At 45.0% G+C, this 25,531-nt stretch overlaps 1 protein-coding gene across 3 annotated transcripts in view; it reads left to right on the top strand.

The window, feature by feature from the left end:
• The first annotated feature begins 732 nt into the window (after positions 1-732).
• Positions 733-25,531, top strand: part of LOC128687988 (uncharacterized) — a 26,698-nt gene continuing 1,899 nt past the window's right edge. Inside the window, exons 1-5 of one of the 3 annotated variants that reach the window (XM_053775637.2) lie at positions 733-893; positions 9,620-9,761; positions 13,392-13,494; positions 16,316-16,500; positions 17,830-17,929. In XM_053775637.2, coding sequence (XP_053631612.1) covers positions 842-893; positions 9,620-9,761; positions 13,392-13,494; positions 16,316-16,500; positions 17,830-17,929 — 582 coding nt within the window. In that variant the 5' untranslated portion in view covers positions 733-841. Of the gene's footprint in view, positions 894-9,619; positions 9,762-13,391; positions 13,495-15,234; positions 16,171-16,315; positions 16,501-17,829; positions 17,961-25,531 lie in introns of those variants that run through there. The other 2 variants (XM_053775653.2, XM_070080228.1) reach the window with 2 other exon arrangements.

Below are 25,531 nucleotides of genomic sequence, written 5' to 3'. Positions count from 1 at the left end.
TGCAGTATACAGGAACCTAACAGTAAACAGGAACCTTGCAGTATACAGGAACCTAACAGTAAACAGGAACCTTACAGTATACAGGAACCTAACAGTAAACAGGAACCTTGCAGTATACAGGAACCTAACAGTAAACAGGAACCTTACAGTATACAGGAACCTAACAGTAAACAGGAACCTTGCAGTATACAGGAACCTAACAGTAAATAGGAACCTTACAGTATACAGGAACCTAACAGTAAACAGGAACCTTGCAGTATACAGGAACCTAACAGTAAACAGGAACCTTACAGTATACAGGAACCTAACAGTAAACAGGAACCTTGCAGTATACAGGAACCTAACAGTAAACAGGAACCTTACAGTATACAGGAACCTAACAGTAAACAGGAACCTTACAGTATACAGGAACCTAACAGTAAACAGGAACCTTACAGTATACAGGAACCTAACAGTAAACAGGAACCTTGCAGTATACAGGAACCTAACAGTAAACAGGAACCTTGCAGTATACAGGAACCTAACAGTAAAGAAGAACCTAGCAGTAAATAGGAATGTAGCAGTACAAAGATGTTAATAAAGAGTTATGGGTGGCATCCTGGGGACGGTGTCTGCCAAGACTGCTGAGTCACCTCAGATAACAATTCTTGACACATAAAATCAACGGAGTAATACAAAAAAATTAATATTACGCAGTTTAGTGGGACATTTACAGGTGTTCGCACGAGGTTTGATTCCCATAGGTTGGAGCATCACCAGGGTATAAGTTGACCTGCACCGTGATCCTTACTACACTCCTGCAGTGAACACTGACACAAGACACTGCTGTCACTCTCCAACCATGATGAAGACTCTACTGTTTGTTGTAGCCTTCACTGCTTTACTCTCTACAGGTTTGTCGTAGTCTTCACTGCTTTACTCTCTGCAGGTTTGTCGTAGTCTTCACTGCTTTACTCTCTACAGGTTTGTCGTAGCCTTCACTGCTTTACTCTCTACAGGTTTGTCGTAGTCTTCACTGCTTTACTCTCTACAGGTTTGTCGTAGTCTTCACTGCTTTACTCTCTACAGGTTTGTCGTAGTCTTCACTGCTTTACTCTTTACAGGTTTGTCGTAGTCTTCACTGCTTTACTCTACAGGTTTGTCGTAGTCTTCACTGCTTTACTCTACAGGTTTGTCGAAGTCTTCACTGCTTTACTCTACAGGTTTGTCGTAGCCTTCACTGCTTTACTCTTCAGGTTTGTCGTAGTCTTCACTGCTTTACTCTACAGGTTTGTCGTAGTCTTCACTGCTTTACTCTCTGCAGGTTTGTCGTAGTCTTCACTGCTTTACTCTACAGGTTTGTCGTAGCCTTCACTGCTTTACTCTTCAGGTTTGTCGTAGTCTTCACTGCTTTACTCTCTACAGGTTTGTCGTAGTCTTCACTGCTTTACTCTCTACAGGTTTGTCGTAGTCTTCACTGCTTTACTCTCTACAGGTTTGTCAAAGTCTTCACTGCTTTACTCTCTACAGGTTTGTTGTAGCCTTCACTGCTTTACTCTCTACAGGTTTGTCGTAGTCTTCACTGCTTTACTCTCTACAGGTTTGTCGTAGTCTTCACTGCTCTACTCTCTACAGGTTTGTTGTAGCCTTCACTGTTTTACTCTCTACAGGTTTGTCGTAGTTTTCACTGCTTTACTCTCTACAGGTTTGTCGTAGTCTTCACTGCTTTACTCTCTACAGGTTTGTCGTAGCCTTCACTGCTTTACTTTCTACAGGTTTGTCGTAGTCTTCACTGCTTTACTCTCTACAGGATTGTCGTAGCCTTCACTGCTTTACTCTGCAGGTTTGTCGTAGTCTTCACTGCTTTACTCTACAGGTTTATCGTAGTCTTCACTGCTTTACTCTCTACAGGTTTGTCGTAGCCTTCACTGCTTTACTCTGCAGGTTTGTCGTAGTCTTCACTGCTTTACTCTCTACAGGTTTGTCGTAGTCTTCACTGCTTTACTCTACAGGTTTGTCGTAGTTTTCACTGCTTTACTCTACAGGTTTGTCGTAGTCTTCACTGCTTTACTCTACAGATTTGCCGTAGCCTTCACTGCTTTACTCTCTACAGGTTTGTCGTAGTCTTCACTGCTTTACTCTACAGATTTGCCGTAGCCTTCACTGCTTTACTCTCTACAGGTTTGTCGTAGTCTTCACTGCTTTACTCTCTACAGGTTTGTCGTAGTCTTCACTACTTTACTCTGCAGGTTTGTCGTAGTCTTCACTGCTTTACTCTGCAGGTTTGTCGTAGTCTTCACTGCTTTACTCTGCAGGTTTGTCGTAGTCTTCACTGCTTTACTCTGCAGGTTTGTCGTAGTCTTCACTGCTTTACTCTCTACAGGTTTGTCGTAGCCTTCACTGCTTTACTCTCTACAGGTTTGTCGTAGTCTTCACTGCTTTACTCTCTACAGGTTTGTCGTAGTCTTCACTGCTTTACTCTCTACAGGTTTGTCGTAGCCTTCACTGCTTTACTCTCTACAGGTTTGTCGTAGTCTTCACTGCTTTACTCTCTACAGGTTTGTCGTAGCCTTCACTGCTTTACTCTCTACAGATTTGTCGTAGTCTTCACTGCTTTACTCTCTACAGGTTTGTCGTAGCCTTCACTGCTTTACTCTGCAAGCTTGTCGTAGTCTTCACAGCTTTACTCTCTACAGGTTTGTCGTAGTTTTCACTGCTTTACTCTACAGGTTTGTCGTAGTCTTCACTGCTTTACTCTACAGGTTTATCGTAGTCTTCACTGCTTTACTCTCTACAGGTTTGTCGTAGCCTTCACTGCTTTACTCGCTACAGGTTTGTCGTAGTCTTCACTGCTTTACTCTCTACAGGTTTGTCGTAGCCTTCACTGCTTTACTCTGCAGGTTTGTCGTAGTCTTCACTGCTTTACTCTCTACAGGTTTGTCGTAGTCTTCACTGCTTTACTCTACAGGTTTGTCGTAGTTTTCACTGCTTTACTCTACAGGTTTGTCGTAGTCTTCACTGCTTAACTCTATACAGGTTTGTCGTAGCCTTCACTGCTTTGCTCTCTACCGGTTTGTCGTAGCCTTCACTGCTTTACTCTGCAGGTTTGTCGTAGTCTTCACTGCTTTACTCTCTACAGGTTTGTCGTAGTCTTCAATGCTTTACTCTGCAGGTTTGTCGTAGTCTTCACTGCTTTACTCTCTACAGGTTTGTCGTAGAGTTCACTGCTTTACTCTCTACAGGTTTGTCGTAGTCTTCACTGCTTTACTCTCTACAGGTTTGTCGTACTCTTCACTGCTTTACTCTCTACAGGTTTGTCGTAGAGTTCACTGCTTTACTCTCTACAGGTTTGTCGTAGTCTTCACTGCTTTACTCTCTACAGGTTTCTCGTAGTCTTCACTGCTTTACTCTGCAGGTTTGTCGTAGTCTTCACTGCTTTACTCTATACAGGTTTGTCGTAGCCTTCACTGCTTTACTTTCTACAGGTTTGTCGTACTCTTCACTGCTTTACTCTCTACAGGTTTGTCGTAGTCTTCACTACTTTACTCTGCAGGTTTGTCGTAGTCTTCACTGCTAAACTCTGCAGGTTTGTCGTAGCCTTCACTGATTTACTCTCTACAGGTTTGTCGTAGTCTTCACTGCTTTACTCTGCAGGTTTGTCGTAGTCTTCACTGCTTTACTCTGCAGGTTTGTCGTAGTCTTCACTGCTTTACTCTCTACAGGTTTGTCGTAGCCTTCACTGCTTTACTCTCTACAGGTTTGTCGTAGCCTTCACTGCTTTACTCTGTAGGTTTGTCGTAGTCTTCACTGCTTTACTCTCTACAGGTTTGTCGTAGTCTTCACTGCTTTACTCTGCAGGTTTGTCGTAGTCTTCACTGCTTTACTCTCTACAGGTTTGTCGTAGTCTTCACTGCTTTACTCCGCAGGTTTGTCGTAGTCTTCACTGCTTTACTCTCTACAGGTTTGTCGTAGCTGTCACTGCTTTACTCTCTACAGGTTTGTCGTAGTCTTCACTGCTTTACTCTGCAGGTTTGTCGTAGTCTTCACTGCTTTACTCTGCAGGTTTGTCGTAGTCTTCACTGCTTTACTCTGTACAGGTTTGTCGTAGTCTTCACTGCTTTACTCTCTACAGGTTTGTCGTAGTCTTCACTGCTTTACTCTGCAGGTTTGTCGTAGTCTTCACTGCTTTACTCTCTACCGGTTTGTCGTGGTCTTCACTGCTTTACTCTCTACAGGTTTGTCGTAGCCTTCACTGCTTTACTCTGCAGGTTTGTCGTAGTCTTCACTGCTTTACTCTGCAGGTTTGTCGTAGCCTTCACTACTTTACTCTCTACAGGTTTGTCGTAGTCTTCACTGCTTTACTCTGCAGGTTTGTCATAGTCTTCACTGCTTTACTCTCTACAGGTTTGTCGTAGTCTTCACTGCTTTACTGTCTTCAGGTTTGTCGTAGTCTTCACTGCTTTACTTTCTACAGGTTTGTCGTAGTCTTCACTGCTTTACTCTCTACCGGTTTGTCGTGGTCTTCACTGCTTTACTCTCTACAGGTTTGTCGTAGTCTTCATTGCTTTACTCTGCAGGTTTGTCGTAGTCTTCACTGCTTTACTCTGCAGGTTTGTCGTAGTCTTCACTGCTTTACTCTGCAGGTTTGTCGTAGTCTTCACTGCTTTACTCTCTACAGGTTTGTCGTAGTCTTCACTGTTTTACTCTGCAGGTTTGTCGTAGTCTTCACTGCTTTACAGGTTTGTCGTAGTCTTCACTGCTTTACTCTGCAGGTTTGTCGTAGTCTTCACTGCTTTACTCTCTACAGGTTTGTCGTAGTCTTCACTGCTTTACTCTACAAGTTTGTCGTAGTCTTCACTGCTTTACTCTCTACAGGTTTGTCGTAGTCTTCACTGCTTTACTCTGCAGGTTTGTCGTAGTCTTCACTGCTTTACTCTCTACAGGTTTGTCGTAGTCTTCACTGCTTTACTCTGCAGGTTTGTCGTAGTCTTCACTGCTTTACTCTCTGCAGGTTTGTCGTAGTCTTCACTGCTTTACTCTCTGCAGGTTTGTCGTAGTCTTCACTGCTTTACTCTGTAGGTTTGTCGTAGTCTTCACTGCTTTACTCTCTGCAGGTTTGTCGTAGTCTTCACTGCTTTACTCTGTAGGTTTGTCGTAGTCTTCACTGCTTTACTCTCTACAGGTTTGTCGTAGTCTTCACTGCTTTACTCTCTACAGGTTTGTCGTAGTCTTCACTGCTTTACTCTGCAGGTTTGTCGTAGTCTTCACTGCTTTACTCTCTGCAGGTTTGTCGTAGTCTTCACTGCTTTACTCTCTGCAGGTTTGTCGTAGTCTTCACTGCTTTACTCTACAAGTTTGTCGTAGTCTTCACTGCTTTACTCTACAAGTTTGTCGTAGTCTTCACTGCTTTACTCTCTACAGGTTTGTCGTAGCCTTCACTGCTTTACTCTCTACAGGTTTGTCGTAGTCTTCACAGCTTTACTCTCTACAGGTTTGTCGTAGTCTTCACTGCTTTACTCTGCAGGTTTGTCGTAGTCTTCACTGCTTTACTCTCTACAGGTTTGTCGTAGTCTTCACTGCTTTACTCTCTACAGGTTTGTCGTAGTCTTCATTGCTTTACTCTACAGGTTTGTCGTAGTCTTCACTGCTTTACTCTCTACAGGTTTGTCGTAGCCTTCACTGCTGTACTCTGCAGGTTTGTCGTAGTCTTCACTGCTTTACTCTCTACAGGTTTGTCGTAGTCTTCACTGCTTTACTCTACAGGTTTGTCGTAGCCTTCACTGCTTTACTCTACAGGTTTGTCGTAGTCTTCACTGCTTTACTCTACAGGTTTGTCGTAGTCTTCACTGCTTTACTCTACAGGTTTGTCGTAGCCTTCACTGCTTTACTCTACAGGTTTGTCGTAGTCTTCACTGCTTTACTCTACAGGTTTGTCGTAGTCTTCACTGCTTTACTCTACAGGTTTGTCGTAGTCTTCACTGCTTTACTCTACAGGTTTGTCGTAGTCTTCACTGCTTTACTCTACAGGTTTGTCGTAGTCTTCACTGCTTTACTCTGCAGGTTTGTCGTAGTCTTCACTGCTTTACTCTCTACAGGTTTGTCGTAGTCTTCACTGCTTTACTCTGCAGGTTTGTCGTAGTCTTCACTGCTTTACTCTCTACAGGTTTGTCGTAGTCTTCACTGCTTTACTCCGCAGGTTTGTCGTAGTCTTCACTGCTTTACTCTCTACAGGTTTGTCGTAGTCTTCACTGCTTTACTCTCTACAGGTTTGTCGTAGTCTTCACTGCTTTACTCTGCAGGTTTGTCGTAGTCTTCACTGCTTTACTCTGCAGGTTTGTCGTAGTCTTCACTGCTTTACTCTGTACAGGTTTGTCTTAGTCTTCACTGCTTTACTCTCTACAGGTTTGTCGTAGTCTTCACTGCTTTACTCTGCAGGTTTGTCGTAGTCTTCACTGCTTTACTCTCTACCGGTTTGTCGTGGTCTTCACTGCTTTACTCTCTACAGGTTTGTCGTAGCCTTCACTGCTTTACTCTGCAGGTTTGTCGTAGTCTTCACTGCTTTACTCTGCAGGTTTGTCGTAGCCTTCACTACTTTACTCTCTACAGGTTTGTCGTAGTCTTCACTGCTTTACTCTGCAGGTTTGTCATAGTCTTCACTGCTTTACTCTCTACAGGTTTGTCGTAGTCTTCACTGCTTTACTGTCTTCAGGTTTGTCGTAGTCTTCACTGCTTTACTTTCTACAGGTTTGTCGTAGTCTTCACTGCTTTACTCTCTACCGGTTTGTCGTGGTCTTCACTGCTTTACTCTCTACAGGTTTGTCGTAGTCTTCATTGCTTTACTCTGCAGGTTTGTCGTAGTCTTCACTGCTTTACTCTGCAGGTTTGTCGTAGTCTTCACTGCTTTACTCTGCAGGTTTGTCGTAGTCTTCACTGCTTTACTCTCTACAGGTTTGTCGTAGTCTTCACTGTTTTACTCTGCAGGTTTGTCGTAGTCTTCACTGCTTTACAGGTTTGTCGTAGTCTTCACTGCTTTACTCTGCAGGTTTGTCGTAGTCTTCACTGCTTTACTCTCTACAGGTTTGTCGTTGTCTTCACTGCTTTACTCTACAAGTTTGTCGTAGTCTTCACTGCTTTACTCTCTACAGGTTTGTCGTAGTCTTCACTGCTTTACTCTACAAGTTTGTCGTAGTCTTCACTGCTTTACTCTCTACAGGTTTGTCGTAGTCTTCACTGCTTTACTCTACAAGTTTGTCGTAGTCTTCACTGCTTTACTCTCTACAGGTTTGTCGTAGTCTTCACTGCTTTACTCTGCAGGTTTGTCGTAGTCTTCACTGCTTTACTCTCTACAGGTTTGTCGTAGTCTTCACTGCTTTACTCTGCAGGTTTGTCGTAGTCTTCACTGCTTTACTCTCTGCAGGTTTGTCGTAGTCTTCACTGCTTTACTCTCTGCAGGTTTGTCGTAGTCTTCACTGCTTTACTCTGTAGGTTTGTCGTAGTCTTCACTGCTTTACTCTCTGCAGGTTTGTCGTAGTCTTCACTGCTTTACTCTCTACAGGTTTGTCGTAGTCTTCACTGCTTTACTCTCTACAGGTTTGTCGTAGTCTTCACTGCTTTACTCTGCAGGTTTGTCGTAGTCTTCACTGCTTTACTCTCTACAGGTTTGTCGTAGTCTTCACTGCTTTACTCTCTACAGGTTTGTCGTAGTCTTCACTGCTTTACTCTCTACAGGTTTGTCGTAGTCTTCACTGCTTTACTCTGCAGGTTTGTCGTAGTCTTCACTGCTTTACTCTCTACAGGTTTGTCGTAGTCTTCACTGCTTTACTCTCTACAGGTTTGTCGTAGTCTTCACTGCTTTACTCTGCAGGTTTGTCGTAGTCTTCACTGCTTTACTCTCTGCAGGTTTGTCGTAGTCTTCACTGCTTTACTCTACAAGTTTGTCGTAGTCTTCACTGCTTTACTCTACAAGTTTGTAGTAGTCTTCACTGCTTTACTCTCTACAGGTTTGTCGTAGTCTTCATAGCTTTACTCTCTACAGGTTTGTCGTAGTCTTCACTGCTTTACTCTGCAGGTTTGTCGTAGTCTTCACTGCTTTACTCTCTACAGGTTTGTCGTAGTCTTCACTGCTTTACTCTCTACAGGTTTGTCGTAGTCTTCATTGCTTTACTCTACAGGTTTGTCGTAGTCTTCACTGCTTTACTCTCTACAGGTTTGTCGTAGCCTTCACTGCTTTACTCTGCAGGTTTGTCGTAGTCTTCACTGCTTTACTCTCTACAGGTTTGTCGTAGTCTTCACTGCTTTACTCTACAGGTTTGTCGTAGCCTTCACTGCTTTACTCTACAGGTTTGTCGTAGTCTTCACTGCTTTACTCTACAGGTTTGTCGTAGTCTTCACTGCTTTACTCTACAGGTTTGTCGTAGCCTTCACTGCTTTACTCTACAGGTTTGTCGTAGTCTTCACTGCTTTACTCTACAGGTTTGTCGTAGTCTTCACTGCTTTACTCTACAGGTTTGTCGTAGTCTTCACTGCTTTACTCTACAGGTTTGTCGTAGTCTTCACTGCTTTACTCTACAGGTTTGTCGTAGTCTTCACTGCTTTACTCTACAGGTTTGTACGACATCACTTGTAGATTCTCGTCTCTTAACCACAACTGTTCATGTTTTTTTGCTAATATTTTGGTTTGTTTAAAGGTATAGTATGTGTGAGTGTGTACTTACCTGATCGTGATTGCATGGGTCTGTTCATAGCTCCTGGCCCCGCCTCTTTGCTGCTCACTCTAGGTCCAGTCTCTCCCTACTTCATGAGCTTTGTCACACATGCACTCACGTGGTTGTGGTTGCAGGGGTCGATTCACAGCTCCTGGCCCCGCCTCTTTATGTGTATACTCACCTAGTTCTCACTAGTTGTGGTTGCAGGGGTCGATTCACAGCTCCTGACCCCGCCTCTTCACTGGTCGTTACTATGCGTGTGTGTGTGTGTGTGTGTGTGTGTGTGTGTGTGTGTGTGTGTGTGTGTGTGTGTGTGTGTACTCATCAAATCATGGTTGCAGGGGTCGAATCATAGCTTCTGGCCGTGTGTGCGTGTGTTTGAGTGTGTGTGTGTCGTCCACAGCACCAAACAATTTAGTACATATATTAACCTCATTTAAATAGGCTTAGCTTTGAAAAATCTATTTAGTTATATCCTCTGAAGAGGACACCTGTGCTTGTTGGAGTGTTTTTGTTCTTGAGAATGTCTTCTCTAATAGGCTTTAAACTCTTCTTGAACACTGGAAGGCTCGACATCTTAATGTGTTTCCAGAAATAATCAGCCAAATTTATTAATAAAATAGCGCATTCTTTTCATACAATAACTCACATTGCCTCTTCCGATCGGCTTCAAACTTTGAAATTTTGTATATCCTATATAACTAAAGGTTTAGACTGTTATTTAGTTATATAGTTGTCTAAGTGCCAATTATCATAGATCAAGCAAGGACTAAAGTTCATCTAGTTAGTCTGAGGACTGATATAAGTGTCAAAGTCGACCTCATAACTCACTAAGGTTGTTCAGTCCTCCTCATACCTAAGTGTTCTTCGTGAACATCACGTGATGTTCTACTGTGTGCTTCAAGACTCACTAAGAGATGTTATGTCTCCCACAGGAAGCTTGGCATCAGTACATCAAGCTACATGTTACACTGATCATAACAAAGGTGGCAGCTACCAGACCTTCACTGACTACATCCCTGATCTTCTAACTTACAACTTTGACAATCAGATCTCCAGTGTCACTGTCACCGGAATGTGAGTATATCACTGCAAGTGTGTCTGTTTCAATCACTTGTTTTGCTTGGACATAATTATGAAGGTAACGTTATCATTATTGTTTCTTCTATTCCATCTTTTTCTCCCTTCCCAATCCTCCCTCCCTCATCATTCTTCCTTCCCTGTCCCACATCTTTTTCTCCTTCACTTCCTTAGGGTCCTGAAGTAACTCGTGTCAGCGTCATTCAGTGCTCGTATCATCTTAAGATGATACGAGCACTGAATGACGCTGACACGAGTTACTTCAGTTATAATTCTTAAGACCGACACGAGTTAGTTCAGTCATAAGTCTTAATTAGCGTAAGTTATACAAAGGTTCAGAGTGAGAGGATCCTCAAGCCTCACTGTAACTGGTGTTGTGTCCAGAGAGTGTCTGGACAGTGACCATGGCTGAGCTCCCTTTATACCCTTGATAAATTAAACCCATGTGCAACATTTGGGTATCTTTATTGTGGCGATACGTGTCCAAAAAAGATACCCAAATATTGTTCATGTGTCCAATTTATTAACTTCCCTGTTCTCTGAACCATTTATCAACATTGTTTATCCTGGGTAAACGATATATCACAAAAGGAATTATGGAAAAAAAGAAAAAAGAATTTAATATCAAGATAACTGAGGATGGTACACAAGTTATTGTGACAGAGAACACACAAATATACCCAGAAAACGGCTCTCAAATGAGCCGATGTAGGTAACAGTTTTTAGCTCGTAAATGAGCCGATGTAGGTAACAGTTTTTAGCTTGTAAATGAGCCGATGTAGGTAACAGTTTTTAGCTTGTAAATGAGCCGATGTAGGTAACAGTTTTTAGCTTGTAAATGAGCAGATGTAGGTAACAGTTTTTAGCTCGTAAATGAGCATATGTAGGTAACAGCTTTTAGCTTGTAAATGAGCCGATGTAGGTAACAGTTTTTAGCTCGTAAATGAGCAGATGTAGGTAACAGTTTTTAGCTTGTAAATGAGCTGATGTAGTTAACAGTTTTTAGCTTGTTAATAAAGTCAGGAATCCTTATCCTAACCTTGTAAAAGCTTGTGTATCAATAAAGTGACATTGTTGCTGTGTTGTCTGGTCTTGTAACTAAGAGTGAACAATGTCTCTCTCTCTTTCTAGCAAATAACCTAACTAATAATGTTTGGTAATTAATAGCATTAGTCAGATGTTTTTTGTACTGCTTTTTAATTATATGTTTTAATTCTCTCTCATGGTTAATTTATACTGAGTTGAATAACACGATAGAATGTGTTTAATATACTGTATAATAATAATAATAATAAAAATAATAATAATAATAATAATAATAATAATAATAATAATAATAATAATAATAATAATAATAATAATAATAATAATAATAATAATAATAACAATAATCATTATTTACTACAAGTACATGTACAAGGTATACATACCATAGCTGACATCAGTGACATACTACTATATAGAAAGTCACTTGTTTGTTGACTTATTACTGTCAACAAACACATCAGCTTCCCTCCTGCTCTCTCTCCCTGCTTCCTTCCTGCCCTCTCTCCCTGCTTCCTTCCTGCCCTCTCTCCCTGCTTCCTTCCTGCCCTCTCTCCCTGCTTCCTTCCTGCTCTCTCTCCCTGCTTCCTTCCTGCCCTCTCTCCCTGCTTCCTTCCTGCCCTCTCTCCCTGCTTCCTTCCTGGCCTGTCTCCCTGCTTCCTTCTTGCCCTCTCTCCCTGCTTCCTTCCTGCCCTCTCTCCCTGCTTCCTTCCTGCCCTCTCTCCCTGCTTCCTTCCTGCCCTCTCTCCCTGCTTCCTTCCTGCCCTCTCTCCCTGCTTCCTTCCTGCCCTCTCTCACTGCTTCCTTCCTGCCCTCTCTCCCTGCTTCCTTCCTGCCCTCTCTCCCTGCTTCCTTCCTGCCCTCTCTCCCTGCTTCCTTCCTGCCCTCTCTCCCTGCTTCCTTCCTGCCCTCTCTCCCTGCTTCCTTCCTGCCCTCTCTCCCTGCTTCCTTCCTGCCCTCTCTCCCTGCTTCCTTCCTGCTCTCTCTCCCTGCTTCCTTCCTGCCCTCTCTCCCTGCTTCCTTCCTGCCCTCTCTCCCTGCTTCCTTGATGCCCTCTCTCCCTGCTTCCTTCTTGCCCTCTCTCCCTGCTTCCTTCCTGCTCTCTCTCTCTGCTTCCTTCCTGCCCTCTCTCCCTGCTTCCTTCCTGTCCTCTCTCCCTGCTTCCTTCCTGCCCTCTCTCCCTGCTTCCTTCTTGCCCTCTCTCCCTGCTTCCTTCCTGCCCTCTCTCCCTGCTTCCTTCCTGCCCTCTCTCCCTGCTTCCTTCTTGCCCTCTCTCCCTGCTTCCTTCCTGCCCTCTCTCCCTGCTTCCTTCCTGCCCTCTCTCCCTGCTTCCTTCCTGTCCTCTCTCTCTGCTTCCTTCCTGCCCTCTCTCCCTGCTTCCTTCTTGCCCTCTCTCCCTGCTTCCTTCCTGCCCTCTCTCCCTGCTTCCTTCCTGCCCTCTCTCCCTGCTTCCTTCCTGCTCTCTCTCCTTGCTTCCTTCCTGCCCTCTCTCCCTGCTTCCTTCCTGCCCTCTCTCCCTGCTTCCTTCCTGCCCTCTCTCCCTGCTTCCTTCTTGCCCTCTCTCCCTGCTTCCTTCTTGCCCTCTCTCCCTGCTTCCTTCCTGCTCTCTCTCTCTGCTTCCTTCCTGCTCTCTCTCTCTGCTTCCTTCCTGCCCTCTCTCCCTGCTTCCTTCATGCCCTCTCTCCTTGCTTCCTTCATGCCCTCTCTCCCTGTTTCCTTCCTGCCCTCTCTCCCTGCTTCCTTCCTGCTCTCTCTCCCTGCTTCCTCCATGCCCTCACTCCCTGCTTCATTCATGCCCTCTCTCCTTGCTTCCTTCATGCCCTCTCTCCCTGCTTCCTTCTTGCCCTCTCTCCCTGCTTCCTTCTTGCCCTCTCTTCCTGCTTCCTTCCTGCTCTCTCTCCCTGCTTCCTTCCTGCTCTCTCTCCCTGCTTCCTTCCTGCCCTCTCTCCCTGCTTCCTTCCTGCCCTCTCTCCCTGCTTCCTTCCTGCCCTCTCTCCCTGCTTCCTTCCTGCCCTCTCTCCCTGCTTCCTTCTTGCCCTCTCTCCTTGCTTCCTTTATGCCCTCTCTCCCTGCTTCCTTCCTGTCCTCTCTCCCTGCTTCCTTCCTGCCCTCTCTCCCTACTTCCTTCCTGCCCTCTCTCCCTGCTTCCTTCCTGCCCTCTCTCTTTGCTTCCTTCCTGCCCTCTCTCCCTGCTTCCTTCCTGCCCTCTCTCCCTGCTTCCTTCCTTCCCTCTCTCCCTGCTTCCTTCCTGCCCTCTACCTCTCTGCTTCCTTCCTGCACTCTACCTATCTCTCCCTGCTTCCTTCCTGCCCTCTACGTCGCTCTCCCTGCTTCCTTCCTGCCCTCTACGTCTCTCTCCCTGCTTCCTTCCTGCCTTCTACCCCTCTCTCCCTTCTTCCTTCCTGCCCTCTCCCTCCCTCTCTCTCCCTGCTACCTTCCTGCCCTCTCCCTCCCTCTGTCTCCCTGCTACCTTCGTGCCCTCTCCCTCCCTCTCTCTCCCTGCTACCTTCCTGCCCTCACCCTCCCTCTGTCTCCCTGCTACCTTCCTGACGTGCACTAACACAGTGCTTCTCCCTCCCTCAGCTGGATCTTCTACGAGCGCGCCAACTTTGCAGCTGGTACCAGCGTCTACTGGGTTCATGGTTTCAATTACTTCACTAACTTTGATGGAGGCTACGACAACGCGGTAAGTGAAGGAGAATATGTACTCACCTAGTTGTGGTTGCAGGGGTCGATTTATAGCTCCTGGCCCCGCCTCTTCAGGTAGCTACTAGGTCACTGCTCCACGAGCTTCATGATACCTCTTCTTAAAGCTATGTATGGATGCTGCCTCAACTATCTCACTCTTTAAAGATCATTCCACTTACTGACAACTTAACTGAAGAAATACTTCCTGACTGAAGAAACTGAAGAAATACTTCCTAACATCCCTGTGATTTATCTGAGTCTTCAGCTTCAAACTGTGACCCCTTATTGCTGTGTCCCATCGCTGGAACATTCTGTCTTTGTCCACCTTGTCCATTCCTCTCAGTATTTTAAGTATCATTATCATGTCCCCCCCCCCTGTCTCCCCAGTCCTCCAGTGTTGTCACGTCGATTTCACTTAAACTCTCCTTGTAGAACATACCCCTTAGCTCCGGGACTAGTCTTGTTGCAAACCTTTGCAGTTTCTCTAATTTCCTGACGTGCTTGGCCAGGTGTGAGTTCCAAACTGGTGCTGCGTACTCCAGTATGGGCCTGACATACACGGTATTGAACCCTGTTAAGCCACAGGTTCATTGAATATATATATACACACACACACACACATATATATATATATATATATATATATATATATATATATATATATATATATATATATATATATATATATATATATATATATATATATATATATATATATATATATATATATATATATATATATATATATATATATGCAAAACAACCACTCTGAAAGAAATAGAGAAATTCCAAGCGCTTTCGTGACTACTCACATTATCAAGGATAGTTCCTTGATAATGTGAGTAGTCACGAAAGCGCTTGGAATTTCTCTATTTCTTTCAGAGTGGTTGTTTTGTATATTTTGAAATCACCTGTTTACTGTGATCTTATTGCATATATATATATATATATATATATATATATATATATATATATATATATATATATATATATATATATATATAAGTGAGGTTTGAGGTTCAACCTGCATGAATGATCGTTAATGTAACGATGTCAACGTGAGAGGTTCAGCCTGCATGAAAACACTGTTGGTCATCTTACAGTGACGTCACTATCATCTAACAGTGACGTCACTATCATCTAATAGTGACGTCACTATCATCTAACAGTGACGTCACTATCATATAATAGTGACGTCACTATCATCTTACAGTGGCGTCACTATCATCTAACAGTGATGTCACTATCATCTTACAGTGACGTCACTATCATCTTACAGTGGCGTCACTATCATCTAACAGTGACGTCACTATCATCTTACAGTGACGTCACTGATGGCACGTGAGGTCGACAATATTGGTCTTGCACGTGACAATCACAATACTCTTGTTTCCTAGATGATGAATTTCTTAGGTTCTCTTCATGTGAAGCGCTAAACCCGTGTGGGCCAGCCAAGCGCAAGGATCCGCGAAGGCTTAATCCTGGATCACACATCCAGGCTGAGACTAGCCAGGCTGAGACTAGCCGGGCTGAGACTAGCCGGGCTGAGACTAGCCAGGCTGAGACTAGCCAGGCTGAGACTAGCCAGGCTGAGACTAGCCAGGCTGAGACTAGCCAGAGTGAATATATGCTTAAGTTGCCTTTATATAACTAACATTTCTGCCTGCCTGTCTGTCTGTCTGCCTGTCTGTCTGTCTGCCTGTCTGTCTGTCTGTCTGTCTCTCTCTCTCACCTGCAGTTCTCCTCACTGAGGTACGGGGGAAGCACTCTCTCACTCCCACTCTCTCACTCTCACCTGCAGTTCTCCTCACTGAGGTACGGGGGAAGCACTCTCTCACTCCCACTCTCTCACTCTCACCTGCAGTTCTCCTCACTGAGGTACGGGGGAAGCACTCTCTCACTCCCACTCTCTCACTCTCACCTGCAGTTCTCCTCACTGAGGTACGGGGGAAGCACTCTCTCACTCCCACTCTCTCTCTCTCACCTGCAGTTCTCCTCACCGAGGTACGGGGGACCCACTCACTCTCTCACTCTCTCTCACCTGCAGTTCTCCTCACCGAGGTACGGGGGACGCACTCACTCTCTCACTCTCTCTCACCTGCAGTTCTCCTCACCGAGGTACGGGGGACGCACTCACTCTCTCACTCTCTCTCACCTGCAGTTCTCCTCACTGAGGTACGGGGGAAGCACTCACTCTCTCTCACCTGCAGTTCTCCTCACCGAGGTACGGGGGACGCACTCACTCTCTCACTCTCTCTCACCTGCAGTTCTCCTCACCGAGGTACGGGGGACGCACTCACTCTCTCACTCTCTCTCACCTGCAGTTCTCCTCACCGAGGTACGGGGGAAGCACTCTCTCACTCTCTCTCACCTGCAGTTCTCCTCACCGAGGTACGGGGGACGCACTCACTCTCTCACTCTCTCTCACCTGCAGTTCTCCTCACTGAGGTACGGGGGAAGCACTCACTCTCTCTCACCTGCAGTTCTCCTCACCGAGGTACGGGGGACGCACTCACTCTCTCACTCTCTCTCACCTGCAGTTCTCCTCACCGAGGTACGGGGGAAGCACTCTCTCACTCTCTCTCACCTGCAGTTCTCCTCACCGAGGTACGGGGGAAGCACTCTCTCACTCTCTCTCACCTGCAGTTCTCCTCACTGAGGTACGGGGGAAGCACTCACTCTCTCACTCTCTCTCACCTGCAGTTCTCCTCACTGAGGTACGGGGGAAGCACTCACTCTCTCACTCTCTCTCTCACCTGCAGTTCTCCTCACTGAGGTACGGGGGAAGCACTCACTCTCTCACTCTCTCTCACCTGCAGTTCTCCTCACTGAGGTACGGGGGAAGCACGTCTTGTCTGAACTGTGACACGTGGACGGTGTACCTGGATCTGTACTTCTCTGGCAGTGAGTACTATGGCACCACAGACACTGCCTCCCTGGGCAGCCTCCAGAAAGAAGTCTCCTCAATCCTCCTGACGGGTATTTCTCCGTGGACCTTCTACAAGTGAGTTCTGTCCTCTTTTTCAGGAATAAAACACGTCAAACAATACGTATCCTTATCTACGAAAAGTATCGTCTGCGTTGTAGGCTTCATCAGTTGAACAGAGATGAATTACTATCCTAGAGGCAGTAGACAAACTACACAGAAAGTATTAGACAATCAGTAGACGAAGTGGAGAGTTAGTTTAAGGCAATAAGTCTCTAAGCTATGTTGAAAGAGTATGTAAATCTCTTAGTCTATAACATATACCCAAGACCAGACTTATTTGTTAATGAGTGAGAAACAGCAGGTCATAGAGGAGGTCAGAGGTGAGTTGGCCCACTAATAGAAGTGACATTATCTCCAAGCTGCTACACCTTACTTTCGTAGCAAAAGCAATAGTAGAATTAGAAACAGCGGCGTTAGTAGTAATGTAGCAAGAAGACTGCCAACACCTGCAACGAAACGGACACTAATACGTACACTTTGAGAACAACTTTGTAGAAGACATCAGTACTGGGACCTTGATCACGTCTTCAGTAAGGACATCCTAAATGTACGTTTGTATTTGTGTCCATTTTCCATTAGTAGTAATATCACCAGCAGTGGCATTCCTAGTAGTATTATCACCAGTGGTGATATTAGTAGTAATAGTAGTACCACCAGCAGTGACTAGTAGTATTATCACCAGTGGTGGTATTAGTAGTAATAGTAGTACCACAAGCAGTCACTAGTAGTATTATCACCAGTGGTGGTATTATTAGTAATAGTAGTACCACCAGCAGTAACTCTAGTAGTATTATCACCAGTGACTAGCAGTATTTACTTTCTCAGTAAGAAACTAATATCCCTCTGACATAATCTAAAGTAGTTAACAACTAGTTATCTTTCTGTAACATAGTCTAGGCTAGTAAGCAACTAGCTCTTTATAACATAATCTAGGCTAGTAAGCAACTAGCTCTTTATAACATAGTCTAGGCTAGTAAGCAACTAGCTCTTTATAACATAGTCTAGGCTAGTAAGCAACTAGCTCTTTATAACATAGTCTAGGCTAGTAAGCAACTAGCTCTCCCCCTGTAACAAGAATTAGATCACTCAGCATTAAGTCTTTTCCACGACTGAACGATTTGTAAGTCATATACATATTGGAGACGCAACCAGACGAAGTATCTCTCCATTCATCGGAGACCGAAGCTTGGTGTAACCAGACGACCTCTCGATCCCTCCCTGGACGGATCGAAACCCCATCTTCTGTCATCTCCAGTAAGTTAATTGATATTGTCTTCTTAATGATCTTTGTAGATAATGTTGATAGGGTGATAATGACTTTCAAAATATTTTTCTGTTTCACAGTGGACCGTCATATACCGGGAGCAGCGTGTGTCTGTACCCCAGTACTGACCAAGACACTGATGGTGCCGGCAGTGTTCTGAATATTGGCCTCTACCCAGATGTGAGTACTGACAACAACACACTACCCAGACGTGAGTACTGACAACAACACACTACCCAGACGTTAGTACTGACAACAACACACTACCCAGATGTGAGTACTGACAACAACACACTACCCAGACGTGAGTACTGACAACAACACACTACCCAGACGTTAGTACTGACAACAACACACTACCCAGACGTGAGTACTGACAACAACACACTACCCAGACGTGAGTACTGACAACAACACACTACCCAGACGTTAGTACTGACAACAACACACTACCCAGACGTTAGTACTGACAATAACACACTACCCAGACGTGAGTACTGACAACAACACATTACCCAGATGTGAGTACTGACAACAACACACTACCCAGACGTTAGTACTGACAACAACACACTACCCAGACGTTAGTACTGACAACAACACACTACCCAGACGTTAGTACTGACAACAACACACCACCCAGACGTTAGTACTGACAACACACTACCCAAACGTTAGTACTGACAACAACACATTACCCAGATGTGAGTACTGACAACAGCACACACTACCCAGACGTGAGTACTGACAACAACACACTACCCAGACGTGAGTACTGACAACAACACACTACCCAGACGTGAGTACCGACAACATCACACTACCCAGACGTGAGAACAGAAAATAACGCACACACTAACCAGATGTGAGTACTGACAACAACAACACACTACCCAGACGTTAGTACTGACAACAACACACACTACCCAGACGTTAGTACTGACAACAACACACACTACCCAGACGTTAGTACTGACAACAACAACACACTACCCAGACGTTAGTACTGACAACAACAACACACTACCCAGACGTGAGTACTGACAACAACACACATTACCCAGACGTTAGTACTGACAACAACACACACTACCCAGACGTGAGTACTTACAACACGCTAACCAGATGTGAGTACTGACAACAACACACACTACCCAGACGTTAGTACTGACAACAACACACTACCCAGACGTTAGTACTGACAACAACAACACACTACCCAGACGTTAGCACTGACAAAAACAACACACTACCCAGACTTGAGTACTGACAACAACACACATTACCCAGACGTTAGTACTGACAACAACACACACTACCCAGACGTTAGTACTGACAACAACACACACTACCCAGACGTTACTACTGACAACAACACACTACCCAGACGTTAGTACTGACAACAACAACACACTACCCAGACGTTAGTACTGACAACAACACACACTACCCAGACGTTAGTACTGACAACAACACACACTACCCAGACGTTAGTGCTGACAACAACAACACACTACCCAGACGTTAGTACTGACAACAACACACACTACCCAGACGTTAGTGCTCACAACAACAACACACTACCCAGACGTTAGTACTGACAACAACACACACTACCCAGACGTTAGTACTGACAACAACAACACACTACCCAGACGTTAGTACTGACAACAACAACACACTACCCAGACGTTAGTGCTCACAACAACAACACACTACCCAGACGTTAGTGCTGACAACAACAGCACACTACCCAGACGTTAGTGCTGACAACAACAACACACTACCCAGACGTTAGTGCTGACAACAACAACACACTACCCAGACGTTAGTGCTGACAACAACAACACACTACCCAGAGGTTAGTGCTGACAACAACAACACACTACCCAGACGTTAGTGCTGACAACAACAACACACTACCCAGACGTTAGTGCTGACAACAACAGCACACTACCCAGACGTTAGTGCTGACAACAACAACACACTACCCAGACGTTAGTGCTGACAACAACACACACTACCCAGACGTTAGTACTGACAACAGCAACACACTACCCAGACGTTAGTGCTGACAACAACAACACACTACCCAGACGTTAGTGCTGACAACAACAACACACTACCCAGACGTTAGTACTGACAACAACAACACACTACCCAGACATTAGTACTGACAACAACAACACACTACCCAGACGTTAGTACTGACAACAGCAACACACTACCCAGACGTTAGTGCTGACAACAACAGCACACTACCCAGACGTTAGTGCTGACAACAACAACACAGTACCCAGACGTTAGTACTGACAACAGCAACACACTACCCAGACGTTAGTGCTGACAACAACAACACACTACCCAGACGTTAGTACTGACAACAACACACACTACCCAGACGTTAGTACTGACAACAACAACACACTACCCAGACGTTAGTACTGACAACAACAACACACTACCCAGACGTTAGTACTGACAACAACAACACACTACCCAGACGTTAGTGCTGACAACAACAACACACTACCCAGACGTTAGTACTGACAACAACACACACTACCCAGACGTTAGTACTGACAACAGCAACACACTACCCAGACGTTAGTACTGACAACAACACACACTACCCAGACGTTAGTACTGACAACAACACACTACCCAGACGTTAGTACTGACAACAACAACACACTACCCAGACGTTAGTACTGACAACAACACACTACCCAGACGTTAGTACTGACAACAACAACACACTACCCAGACGTTAGTACTGAAAACAACAACACACTACCCAGACGTTAGTACTGACAACAACAACACACTACCCAGACGTTAGTTCTGACGACAACAACACACTACCCAGACGTTAGTACTGACAACAACAACAGCACACTACCCAGACGTTAGTACAGACAACAACAACAACACACTACCCAGACGTTAGTACTGACAACAGCAACACACTACCCAGACGTTAGTACTGACAACAACACACACTACCCAGACGTTAGTACTGACAACAGCAACACACTACCCAGACGTTAGTACTGACAACAACAACACACTACCCAGACGTTAGTACTGACAACAACACACACTACCCAGACGTCAGTACTGACATCGACAACACACTACCCAGACGTTAGTACTGACAACAGCAACACACTACCCAGACGTTAGTACTGACAACAACACATACTACCCAGACGTTAGTACTGACAACAGCAACACACTACCCAGACGTTAGTACTAACAACAACACACACTACCCAGACATTAGTACTGACAACAACAACACACTACCCAGACGTTAGTACTGACAACAACAACACACACTACCCAGACGTTAGTACTGACAACAGCAACACACTACCCAGACGTTAGTACTGACAACAACACACACTACCCAGACATTAGTACTGACAACAACAACACAAACTACCCAGACGTTAGTACTGACAACAGCAACACACTACCCAGACGTTAGTACTGACAACAACACATACTACCCAGACGTTAGTGCTGACAACAACAACACACTACCCAGACGTTAGTACTGACAACAACACACACTACCCAGACGTCAGTACTGACAACAACAACACACTACCCAGACGTTAGTGCTGACAACAACAACACACTATCCAGACGTTAGTGCTGACAACCACACACACTACCCAGACGTTAGTACTGACAACAACAACACACTATCCAGACGTTAGTGCTGACAACCACACACACTACCCAGACGTTAGTACTGACAACAACACACACTACCCAGACGTTAGTACTGACAACAACACACACTACCCAGACGTTAGTACTGACAAGAACACACACTACCCAGACGTTAGTACTGACAACAACACACACTACCCAGACGTTAGTACTGACAACAACAACACACTACCCAGACGTTAGTACTGACAACAGCAACACACTACCCAGACGTTAGTGCTGACAACAACACACACTACCCAGACGTTAGTACTGACAACAGCAACACACTACCCAGACGTTAGTACTGACAACAGCAACACACTACCCAGACTTTATTGCTGACAACAACACACACTACCCAGACGTTAGTACTGACAACAGCAACACACTACCCAGACGTTAGTACTGACAACAGCAACACACTACGCAGACGTTAGTGCTGACAACAACACACACTACCCAGACGTTAGTACTGACAACAGCAACACACTACCCAGACGTTAGTACTGACAACAACACACACTACCCAGACGTTAGTACTGACAACAACAACACACTACCCAGACGTTAGTACTGACAACAACAACACACTACCCAGACGTTAGTACTGACAACAACACACACTACCCAGACGTTAGTACTGACAACAACACACACTACCCAGACGTTAGTGCTGACAACAACAACACACTACCCAGACGTTAGTACTGACAACAACACACACTACCCAGACGTTAGTACTGACAACAACAACACACTACCCAGACGTTAGTACTGACAACAACAACACACTACCCAGGCGTTAGTACTGACAACAACACACACTACCCAGACGTTAGTACTGACAACAACACACACTACCCAGACGTTAGTGCTGACAACAACAACACACTACCCAGACGTTAGTACTGACAACAACACACACTACCCAGACGTTAGTACTGACAACAACAACACACTACCCAGACGTGAGTACTGACAACAACACACACTACCCAGACGTTAGTACTGACAACAACAACACACTACCCAGACGTTAGTACTGACAACAACAACACACTACCCAGACGTTAGTACTGACAACAACACACACTACCCAGACGTTAGTACTGACAACAACACACACTACCCAGACGTTAGTGCTGACAACAACAACACACTACCCAGACGTTAGTACTGACAACAACAACACACTACCCAGACGTTAGTGCTGACAACAACACACACTACCCAGACGTTAGTACTGACAACAACACACACTACCCAGACGTTAGTACTGATAACAACACACTACCCAGACGTTAGTACTGACAACAACACACACTACCCAGACGTTAGTACTGACAACAACACACACTACCCAGACGTTAGTACTGACAACAACACACACTACCCAGTCGTTAGTGCTGACAACAACAACACACTACCCAGACGTTAGTGCTGACAACAACAACACACTACCCAGACGTTAGTACTGACAACAACACACACTACCCAGACGTTAGTACTGACAACAGCAACACACTACCCAGACGTTAGTACTGACAACAACACACACTACCCAGACGTTAGTACTGACAACAACACACTACCCAGACGTTAGTACTGACAACAACAACACACTACCCAGACGTTAGTACTGACAACAACACACTACCCAGACGTTAGTACTGACAACAACAACACACTACCCAGACGTTAGTACTGAAAACAACAACACACTACCCAGACGTTAGTACTGACAACAACAACACACTACCCAGACGTTAGTACTGACAACAACAACACACTACCCAGACGTTAGTACTGACAACAACAACAGCACACTACCCAGACGTTAGTACTGACAACAACACACACTACCCAGACGTTAGTACTGACAACAGCAACACACTACCCAGACGTTAGTACTGACAACAACAACACACTACCCAGACGTTAGTACTGACAACAACAACACACTACCCAGACGTTAGTACTGACAACAGCAACACACTACCCAGACGTTAGTACTGACATCGACAACACACTACCCAGACGTTAGTACTGACAACAGCAACACACTTCCCAGACGTTAGTACTGACAACAACACATACTACCCAGACGTTAGTACTGACAACAGCAACACACTACCCAGACGTTAGTACTGAGAACAACACACACTACCCAGACATTAGTACTGACAACAACAACACACTACTCAGACGTTAGTACTGACAACAGCAACAGCACACTTCCCAGAAGTTAGTGCTGACAACAACAACACACTACCCAGACGTTAGTACTGACAACAACACACACTACCCAGACGTCAGTACTGACAACAACAACACACTACCCAGACGTGAGTATTGACAACAACACACACTACCCAGACGTTAGTACTGACAACAACAACACACTATCCAGACGTTAGTGCTGACAACCACACACACTACCCAGACGTTAGTACTGACAACAACACACACTACCCAGACGTTAGTACTGACAAGAACACACACTACCCAGACGTTAGTACTGACAAGAACACACACTACCCAGACGTTAGTACTGACAAGAACACACACTACCCAGACGTTAGTACTGACAACAACACACACTACCCAGACGTTAGTACTGACAACAACAACACACTACCCAGACGTTAGTACTGACAACAGCAACACACTACCCAGACGTTAGTGCTGACAACAACACACACTACCCAGACGTTAGTACTGACAACAGCAACACACTACCCAGACGTTAGTACTGACAACAGCAACACACTACCCAGACGTTATTGCTGACAACAACACACACTACACAGACGTTAGTACTGACAACAGCAACACACTACCCAGACGTTAGTACTGACAACAGCAACACACTACCCAGACGTTAGTGCTGACAACAACACACACTACCCAGACGTTAGTACTGACAACAGCAACACACTACCCAGACGTTAGTACTGACAACAACACACACTACCCAGACGTTAGTACTGACAACAACAACACACTACCCAGACGTTAGTACTGACAACAACAACACACTACCCAGACGTTAGTACTGACAACAACACACACTACCCAGACGTTAGTACTGACAACAACACACACTACCCAGACGTTAGTACTGACAACAACACACACTACCCAGACGTTAGTGCTGACAACAACAACACACTACCCAGACGTTAGTACTGACAACAACACACACTACCCAGACGTTAGTACTGACAACAACAACACACTACCCAGACGTTAGTACTGACAACAACACACTACCCAGACGTTAGTACTGACAACAACACACACTACCCAGACGTTAGTACTGACAACAACAACACACTACCCAGACGTGAGTACTGACAACAACACACACTACCCAGACGTTAGTGCTGACAACAACAACACACTACCCAGACGTTAGTACTGACAACAACAACACACTACCCAGACGTTAGTGCTGACAACAACACACACTACCCAGACGTTAGTACTGACAACAACACACACTACCCAGACGTTAGTGCTGACAACAACAACACACTACCCAGACGTTAGTACTAACAACAACACACACTACCCAGACGTTAGTACTGACAACAACACACACTACCCAGACGTTAGTACTGATAACAACACACTACCCAGACGTTAGTACTGACAACAACACACACTACCCAGACGTTAGTACTGACAACAACACACACTACCCAGACGTTAGTACTGACAACAACACACACTACCCAGTCGTTAGTGCTGACAACAACAACACACTACCCAGACGTTAGTACTGGCAACAACAACACACTACCCAGACGTTAGTGCTGACAACAACACACACTACCCAGACGTTAGTACTGACAACAACACACACTACCCAGACGTTAGTGCTGACAACAACACACACTACCCAGACGTTAGTGCTGACAACAACACACACTACCCAGACGTTAGTGCTGACAACAACACACACTACCCAGACGTTAGTGCTGACAACAACACACACTACCCAGACGTTAGTACTGACAACAACACACACTACCCAGACGTTAGTGCTGACAA

Source organism: Cherax quadricarinatus, chromosome 1 (assembly GCF_038502225.1).
Source record: "Cherax quadricarinatus isolate ZL_2023a chromosome 1, ASM3850222v1, whole genome shotgun sequence".
NCBI classification, from domain to species: domain Eukaryota; kingdom Metazoa; phylum Arthropoda; class Malacostraca; order Decapoda; family Parastacidae; genus Cherax; species Cherax quadricarinatus.
Note: the sequence above shows the minus strand (reverse complement) of the source record. Positions and strands in the feature narration are given on the sequence as shown.